This window comes from Quercus suber, unplaced genomic scaffold (genome assembly GCF_002906115.3).
Source record: "Quercus suber isolate HL8 unplaced genomic scaffold, Cork oak 2.0 scaffold_148, whole genome shotgun sequence".
Lineage (NCBI taxonomy): Eukaryota > Viridiplantae > Streptophyta > Magnoliopsida > Fagales > Fagaceae > Quercus > Quercus suber.
This window is the reverse complement of record NW_027069609.1, coordinates 189349-199081: the sequence shown is the minus strand read 5'-3', so window position 1 is coordinate 199081 and position 9733 is coordinate 189349. Positions and strand designations below refer to the sequence as shown.

Sequence of the window (9733 nt, the reverse complement as noted above, 5' to 3'; positions counted from 1 at the left end):
TGAAAACTTACTTTTATATTTTAAAATATTATTAATTGTTTATAAACTTATTATATATTTTATAATTTTAAAATTATTAATTAATTAATTATGATATCACCAGTTCCACTATCAGTCTAATTTTAATCAAATCAAACAATCAAGAATCATTTTCTTTTTTTATTCAGTGATCAATTCTATTTTTAAAACTATGTGATTCTAGCTTCGGATGTGTGAGGTTGTGAGTTCAATTCTTACAACACCCCTTCTGTTTTATATATTTGACTAATAGTATTTTGGGTTGCTATTTTCTTACTTTATGTACTTTTTTCTTTTATTTTGGATAAATAGCAAAAACTTTTATTTTCTTTGTCTACTATGTTTTCTGATAAATTGAGAAACTTTAAAAAATATTATTTTCCAGTTATTAACACACGCAATCAATAATGTGAAAAATAATTATACACTTATATGAGTGAAAATAATTAAATACTTTTCAATTCACTCTAACATTTTGCTCTTTTTTTTTTTAATCATTGTCTCTTTCTAAAGGCAAGTATATAACATTAACATATAATAAGTTGATTCCTATATATTATAACACATAGTAAGTATTATAATTTATTACACAGTGTTGCAAAATGCATTGGATGGCGAAAATGCCCTCCCCGACCTTGCTCCACCACACTCAAATTCTTCCCACCATAAAGAGGTGTTAGGGTGAAGACAATTTTTGCTTGCACCCACCCTACCCCGATATATACATAATTTATATGATATATATTAAAATTAGTTATTCGTATAATTTAATCTTTTTTGTACGTAAAAATAAAAATATTTTTTATGCATAGCTTAATTATAATTTTTTTCTTCTCAAAATATAATTATAATTTGTTTTTTATAATACATGTTATATTATTATTATCTTCAAAAATATTTTATTTATCACTCTTTCCTTTTACCCTCAATTTCACTATTTTTCTTTATGTTTTACTTTTATCTCTTATCAATATCAAAGTTATCTTCTTAGAATTAGAGGGTGTTTGGCCTCTGCGTTTTCAGTGTGCGTCTACGTTTGAGTTTTTCCTTTTTTTTTTTTTTTTTTTTTTTTTTTTTTTTTTTTTTTTTCTGCCAGTGAACAGTAAAATCACATGATTTTACCGTACGGAGACAAAAAATACTGTTTATGCACTGTTTAGCACTGTTCACATCACTAAAAAATATTAAAAATGGGTCCCACGGTACTATTTACACATTTAAAAATTATTTTGCTACAGTGTTTTCAGTTTTCAGTTTCAGCAACAATAAGTTCAATCCAAACGGACCCTAGTAAAAGACAATCAACTTATCCCAAACTCAACATGTCTTTTTATTTATTTATTTTTATGATTTATTTTTATCTCTTATCGATATCGAAGTTATCTTATAAGGATTAGCAAAAGATAATCAACTTACCACAAAATCAACATGTCTTGTTGTCCTATTTCTCATGAATTCTTTTCATCACAAAAGGGGATGTGGAACCCATGAGCCTATCTTGCCCAATTGTCATTGCTATCATCAAAAAATTATCTTATGAGATATCTCTCTTATAATATGTGCGAATTTTGCATATGTGAATGTGAGTTCCACGTACTAGAAAGAAGAAGTCTCTTATCAGGAGTTATCTCTCCTTGTATACGCCGTGAATGAATCTAGGTAATTACAAAATGAAGTTATAAAATGGTTTCTAAATAAATAAATAAAATATATGGAAAAATATAATTTTTGTCCACACATTTTGGTGTTGCTATCAATTTGATCTATATATTCTAGTAGAGTTGATTTGGTCTAAATTATTTTCAACTTAGTAATTTAGTAAATTTAGTCAATGTTATTATCAATTCACTAACAAAAATTAACTAAAAGTTAAAAATAATATGGACTAAATTGTGAACTACAAAAAAATAAAATAAAATAAAAGCTCATAAAAAAAAAAAAAAAAAAAAAAAAACTAGTATATATTCGTATCTCATATGTTTTTTTACCTCTGATAATTTTCAAAAAAACCAGGCAAGAAAATTTCAAAGTTATTGAACAGAACCACAGAAATGAAGAACGCAAGGACTTGCTCTGTTTTGATCGCGTTGTCCTTAATATTCCTCTTTGCCTCGTCGGTGATCGCAGACGACGTCGTTGTGCTCACCGAGGACAACTTCGACAAGGAGGTCGGCCAAGATCGCGACGCTCTCGTCGAGTTCTACGCTCCATGGTACCAAAAACTCTCTCTTTCTCTCAATTCTCTGTTTGGTTGCCGAGAAAAAAAAAGCATAGAAAATTCTGTTTTCTCGAGAACCAGATAGAAAACTCGATTAGCGTTAGCTGTATAGTGTTTGATGAGCTCTTCATTGTGTTGTTGATTTTTTTTTTTTTTTTTAATGATCGTTTTAGTAATATGTGTTATTGATGAGCTTGTCTTTGATTTGTTGGAGAAATGATGAGATTGACTGTGTGCGATGGGAGATCTGTGGATTTTGAGCTTGATAATGCTATATTTGAATCAAACTCTCTCTCTCTCTCTCTCTCTCTTTAATTCTCTGTTTTGTTGCTAGAAAAATTAGTTTCCTCAGGAACCAAACGGAAAATATATGTTGGTTTTAGTTCTATATAGTTCTGTGTTATTGAGATTTTTAGGTTCGTTTAGTGATGAGATCATAAAGCGTGCGATCGGATTATCTCGTGGATATTGACGGTGTGTGATTGGAGATATGTGGTTTTGCAGCTCGATATTGCTATATATGAGTCTATCTCTGTGTGATTCTGTGTTTGGCTGCTAAGAAAATCTAGCATTATCAGTTTTTCTCGTAAACGAAACACATATTAGATACGCTTTTGTTATATATAGTTTGTGTTATTAGGTTTGTACTAGATACGTGTTTGTTTTATTGATTAGCCCAAGTGTTTGATGAGTTCGTTGTGGTGACAGTTGATTTGTTGGAAAAATAATGATATTGAGAGTGAATTTGATTGGGCATCTGCGAGTTTGAGCTTTGACATTTGCTGTAATCTGAATTGCTACTGGTCTACTTAGATATGAGGAACTGTAGGAAAGGAAAATGTAATCAAGATTTGAAACTCAAATGAATTTCATTCGAGCAAGAAAATACACAATTGAGAAATACTTATATATGTATAGAGTAATTGGTGTGTTGTGGATCAGTGCAAGACGCAAGCATTTGAAGAGCTTGTTATGGGTACCATTGATTTGTGGGAAAAATGATGATATTGAATGTGTTATTGATGATCTGTGGGTTTTGAGCTTGATATTGCTTTGTTTGAATTGCTTTTGGTCTATTTAGATCTAAAGTGGGTGATCCCAAATCAAATAGACTGTTTGGAATATTGGCAAGGTCGTTTCCTGCAATTCAGTAATGCACTTAGAAGCTCTACCCACTTTGTTTCTGGTTTTCTAGATTTAATTAGTTGTGATCTAAGAGCTCCACTCCATTCAGAAAGCCTGACTAGACTCTATCATATTAATATGGTTTTCTTAAAATTTGTGGGTTCAAGACCCATTGGATGCGTGTGACAGTGTGTAACTTGCCAATCAAAAGAAATTTTAAAAAAAATTCTTGAAAAATTTCAGGGATGTCAGTTGTAAAATATATATATTTTTTATTAGTTGTAAAAAATTAAGATTTAAGAACCATTTTTGGAGATAATGAAATGAATTGAGTTAGAAGAAGAAGATACATATTAGTTTTTTATGATTTCCTTCTGTTATTCTCATATTTGTACTGCTTTGGGAGCTGGAATAATGGTTTTGTTTCCCTTGGCAGGTGTGGGCATTGTAAAAAGCTTGCTCCAGAGTATGAGAAACTTGGTTCAAGTTTCAAGAAAGCAAAGAATGTACTGATTGGAAAGGTCAGCTCCTTGAATCCTTGTTATTATTTTGTATTATTGCTTTATTCCTGGATGTACGATTCTGGATTCATTATTCTTGTTGCCAAATTTATGGGTCTGTTTTTATTACAAATTGTTGCTCTTTTGGGCCTCATAATTGATCTCAAAAACAATATTTTCCCATCTTAAATCAAATAATGAGCTTTTTCCAGTAGGTTGCAACTGTTATCGCCAATGGTGATTGATTGATATGTTATTTCACTTCATTGATGGTTTCTAGTGTAGGTTGACTGTGATTCACACAAGAGCGTATGCTCTAAATATGGGGTTTCTGGATATCCCACAATTCAATGGTTTCCAAAAGGATCTCTAGAGCCAAAGAAGTGAGTGCACCCATCCCCAACTTGTCCTCTATTCTTTTCCTCTCAAAAACATTTCCCAAATCCATGTGAACCCCTAAATTCTAAATATTGCAGAACATTTTCACCTTCTTTTAGTTTAGGAATGTTGATGCTAATTGGTTAAGGGAGAAGAAAATATTAAAATATACAACTAAAATCCTTATTCAACTAGGAAAAGGATTTTAGTTGAAGTTGAAAAAACAAATAAATCCTAATACCACTAGGAAAGAGAAAACAACATAAAATATTAAAATATTTTCTTCTCCCTTAACAAATCTGCATCAAATGTTTAACTAGACACCTTTTGATCACATTCTCTATGTTTTAGGTATGAAGGTGCTCGTACTGCAGAAGCCCTAGCTGAGTTTCTGAATAAGGAAAGAGGTAATAATATGTTTTTAATTTTGGTTGAATTGTGTGCACCAAAGCAGGAGGTTGTTATTTCTTGCATGATGTTTTTGTTGCTCCATCTGTTCTTTTCCCCCTAAGTTGCCCCATCATGTTTTTGTTATTACATTTATTTTTCTAGCTTTTGTATAAGTGCATAATCTAATACTTTCAGTGGACCATGAAGACATATTATCTTATAATGTTCAATTGAATATATATTGTTCATCTTATATTTGCTTGAGTGGATTGGCCATAATATTTCTTGTGCAATGACTTTGTCTTTAGCCAACTTCTTGAAGTTCAGAATCCAATTTCTCTCCTTTAATTGCTGAGTAGACATGGGATTGATGGTTCTTGTTAGATTTGAAGATCAATCCCTTCGAGATGATTAATTATAATAAAAAAGCTTGAGTTTATGTGAAGTATTTAATGGCATACATGTTATCTTTAGTAATTGAGACAACTTGATTAAAGTACGTCACAACTTCAAAGCTGATTGACTGATAATTGGACGCTTGTTTTCTAATACTTATCACGATACTTTTCATTAGATTGAAAATTGATAATTGGACTTTGTTCTCAAATACTTCTGGCAACTCTAGTCAATAAATTTAGATTCTGTTCTTTAATTGTAAGATATTATGCCTCGAGTTATTCCATTGATTCTTGCCTACTTTTTTTGTTGATGCCCAGCTATGGACTCCAGCTAATGGCTCTCTCTAGTATTTTTATTTATTATTTATTATTATTATTATTATTATTATTATATATATATATATTAAATATTTATACATGGTCTATCATGCTGCATTCTTGTTAACTTTAGTTGCTTTAATAAACAACTCATATCACTAGTCAACTTATAGTTTGACATTGAAGTGTTGCCTGTGTCCAGGGACCAATGTGAAGATAGCCGCAATCCCATCCAATGTAGTGGTACTAACAGCAGACAATTTTGACAAGGTTGTCCTAGATGAAACTAAAGATGTTCTGGTTGAGTTCTATGCACCCTGGTAAGTTTAGGTGTTCAATTTTTCTGTCCACTTCATTGTGCTGCTATATTAATGTTATGATATCTTTGAAGCTATGTCTGCCTGAATATAGCTGAAAAGCCTTTTTTAGTTGAAGTTTTGCATTTCTAATTATGCTTTTCTTTTCTGGGTGTGTGGCAGGTGTGGCCATTGCAAAGCCCTTGCTCCGGTAAGCATATCCTTTGCTTCTTTATCTTGTGCCTAAAAGATGGTTGATACTGATCTATTTCTGCTGTCTGTCTTGTAGATTTATGAAAAGGTTGCAACAGCATTTAAATTGGAGGAAGATGTAGTGATTGCTAATCTTGATGCTGATAACTACAAGGATTTGGGTGGAAAGTGAGTTCAGTAGTACAATATGAATTTTTTATTGTTATCTGTAGGGTGCTATCAACTCTCAGATTTCCATGGTTAATAATTGCGGACTTAAATGTACTTGTTAATTTCTTTTTGGATAATTACTCGGTTAATATTCATTAAAAATGAATAAAAGAATTCTATTATGAAAGTGAATATGCCTGATGCACGGATGCTGCTTTTGCAGGTATGGTGTGAGTGGATATCCCACATTGAAGTTTTTCCCCAAGAGCAACAAAGCTGGTGAAGATTATGATGGTGGCCGAGATTTAGATGACTTTGTAAATTTTATCAACGAGAAATGTGGCACTAGTCGTGATGGGAAAGGACAATATACATCCAAAGTGAGATTTGTATATTCATAATGGACCATAACATGACATGTTTTCATTTTTTTTTTCTTTATAAATCTTTTCTTCCCTTGATGTAGGCTGGTATAGTTGCAAGTTTGGATGAACTGGTGAAGGAATTTGTGAGTGCTGGAAATGAAGAGAAGAAGGCAGTATTTGCCCGCATAGAAGAAGAGGTTGAGAAGCTCGAGGGTTCAACTGCCAGGTTGTGTAACGGTGACTTCATATTTCTGAAATATTTGTTCATCAAATTTAGTTAAACCCTCTGTTATAATGTGAATGATTGGTGGCAGTCACCATTCACCACTTTCTTAATGGAACCACCGAATTTTTTTAGTAAAAACTGAAGTTTGTGAGACCCGAGTTTTTAAAGTTGACTATTTGTTTCTCACGATTACTTACTTTTTCCCCCCTTTCTCTCTCCAAAGATATGGCAAGATCTATTTGAAAACTTCTAAGAACTTTATGGAGAAAGGAGCAGATTATGCCAAGAATGAAATTCAGCGACTTGAGCGCATACTTGAGAAGGTACTATATATATGACCTTTTTTTCACATCACTTCGAGTATGAATCCATCTTGACAAAAGACACTTTAAAGTTGTTTTGTCACTTGAAAATTATTTCATTTCTTTGAGAGTTATAGAAATATTGACATTGTGAATATTGACCTTGACTGTTATTGCAAGACTTGTTCTTTGCTTCACTGCCTCTTTGAGGGCCAAATTAACTGGGTTTATGTCCATATGAGACCAGGTTCTATTAGCTGCCACATATCACAAGTTTTAAGACAGATCTTTTTGGAGACTATATACAAATTAGCTCAGGAAAAAAATTGTGCTTCTCAATAACCCTTGGCATTTCAGAACAAGAAGAGAAGATGATGGGAGATGGAGACCTTAGCTCATTCCTACCTGTAATCTGTCCCTTGATTGTCTGGTTGCTTTGCGCAAACCAACAAATACCTTTTAACAATTCCATGATGCACTTTTTTTTTTTTTTTTTGTGTTGTCATTGTCTTTAGATATCACATTTTCACATCTTCATTTCTTTATTTTTTGATTGGTAAGTTACACTTGCACCTCATGGGTCTAATCCACAACCCCTCCCTATCTTACCTCATTGGCATATCTATTCTTTTCTTCTTTCCTCAATCATGCAGTACTTTATTCCTGTAATGAAGAACATTGCCATCCTACTGGGGCTGGACTGACAATACCTAATTGTAGAGCATTCCTCTGGACAGCCTTAGTAAGGTCTTTTTGGACCTTGTAAAACTTACAAAATAAAAAGGATTTTTAGTACCTAAAGATGCTGAAAAATAACGGTCATCACATCCATGCTAAGCTGCTGTCTACCTTCCATATAGGACACAAGATGTAACAAACTAATCTCAACACAACAATTCTAAAATACTTTAAATTCAACTTCTTGGGGGACAATAAAATTATCCTTGCATGTATGTAAATTAACTGCTTTTTAGAACCTGAGTCTGAAAAATCTGGTCGTCGCCAGTTGAGGCAATTACTATTACAATGTTGAAAAGATATTAATACGTGGATAGACAAATGTGAAATGTTATTGGGCTGTTATTAGTTCTCATGAGGACTATTATGGAAGCTGCTTATTCTTGGCACCCACTCAAGCTGCATATAATCTCAACATGCTCTCTCGTTGGCTCATATTTTGTGTATTGTTGGTGCAGTCTGTCAGCCCAGCAAAGGCAGATGAGTTCACACTCAAGAAGAATATCCTGTCCACCTTTGCTTGATCCTCAGGAGTCCCAAGAGAGGAGTCACATCTTTCAGTTTTGCTTGGAGGTATCAGCAACCCAGTTCCTGGGTTTCTATTTTCAAAATTTTTGAGCTTGGGAAATTTACTTTTTTTAAGTGTACTCTAAACGCATATCCTTATCTTCAAATTTTGCACTTTTTGAAGTTATCATGGAAGAAGAGAAGGAAAGGTTAGCTAGCATATGATTCACACTAATATGTAGTTTTTGTTTTTGTATTCAGAATCGGATTATCATAAGCCCCTTTGGCATATAACGAGGCATATATTGACTGTTGTACAATGTTTACTTTTTTGAGCTTGCATTTTCTATGGTCCAGAAGGTAGGCAGCTCTGTAAGGGTGTATTGTACAATCAGGTTGGGACCATTAGATACATGTCTTCGTTACTTACACTAATTCTCCTAGAGGATTAAGGTCCAATTACTATAACCTGTCCTTAATGATTCCCTTTTTTTATTGGATGGAGTTAATTGTAGCCAATGAGTTCCAACTCCAACGGCACTTTCTTGCCTTGTAAAACGAGTGAGATAAGGGTAAAGTTGTGCGTTTGAGTCACCAATTGGGTGTGTGTGTAATTTATCAATAATACTATGTAGATGCCTGTGCACGTAGTTTATGTAGGACAGGTTGATGTGATATTACTGGCGATGAGAGAGATGCTATAGAAAAAGTACTAGCTTAAAAACCGACAATCGGATGTGTATATTTGTGCTAGGACTGACGGTAAAAATATGAGGTTAGATTCGCGATATTCTTTTAAAAATTCACTGCCCAAAATTTATTCGTGCTCAGTTTTGGCAGATTGTCATCTTAGTACTATATTAGATTTTGTGATGCCAATACATATCCCAGGTTTCTAGTATAGATTACATAAGAGTCTCTGGTAAAAGTGCCAATTGGCCAAAAATCCAAAAGAAATTAAGGTACATGAAGTTCTGAAATTGCAAACTCATCTCATCAAAAAGAAAAATAGTGCAGATATGGTAACGACTTTGACCATAAAATTGGATGAAATTGGGACGTAAAAAATTTTGCATTGCCTCTCTAAAAGGCTAGTACTTAGTAGTATAGGACTCTGAAAAGTTCACATGGATCTTGTAGTACCTAAAGCAATACCATCAGAAACGTAGTGCGAGCTTTAGGCCCACGGTGCAGTGCGGACTGTAAAAAACTCTTTCGTGATTCATGTGAGCCTTTAATCAGATGAGCAAACAGACAAAAGGTTTATTTCTCTCACACCATCACATCCAGAGCTTCTCATGTTTATGGGGGATTGGGATGGTGATTGCAACATTAGACTTCCCTTGGGGGCTGTTTTCCTGGCTGGATAATTTTTTTTTCTTTCCTTCGTTTTGGATTGGATTCTCTTTACAGTAGAAAATACTGGAACCCTGCCATATTGTCATGATTGTTGTGTTGTGTATGTGGTTGTAGGATTCCTAAGAAATTTTTTTTTTTTTTTTTTAACTAAACCTTGGTAAACTCGCACTGCAACACTTCTCCTTTTTTTGCCTTTTCGGTCAGTAGGAGAGTTCATTTTTACAAATCTTTG

At 33.3% G+C, this 9733-nt stretch overlaps 1 protein-coding gene across 2 annotated transcripts; it reads left to right on the top strand.

Moving 5' to 3' along the window:
- Positions 1 to 2002: 2002 nt before the first annotated feature.
- On the top strand, positions 2003 to 8462 carry LOC112005673 (probable protein disulfide-isomerase A6). 2 transcript variants are annotated; one of them, XM_065777106.1, is made up of 12 exons: positions 2003 to 2230; positions 3798 to 3882; positions 4147 to 4244; positions 4591 to 4646; positions 5548 to 5665; positions 5825 to 5852; positions 5931 to 6022; positions 6228 to 6384; positions 6471 to 6595; positions 6819 to 6918; positions 8094 to 8208; positions 8404 to 8462. In XM_065777106.1, the coding sequence occupies exons 1-11, from the start codon at positions 2070 to 2072 to the stop codon at positions 8157 to 8159; spliced, it is 1086 nt and encodes a 361-aa protein (XP_065633178.1). In that variant the 5' UTR covers positions 2003 to 2069; the 3' UTR covers positions 8160 to 8208; positions 8404 to 8462. The 2 variants fall into 2 exon arrangements, with proteins under 2 accessions (XP_065633178.1, XP_023893737.2); XM_024037969.2 differs by having other exon boundaries at positions 8094 to 8462.
- Positions 8463 to 9733: the final 1271 nt, after the last annotated feature.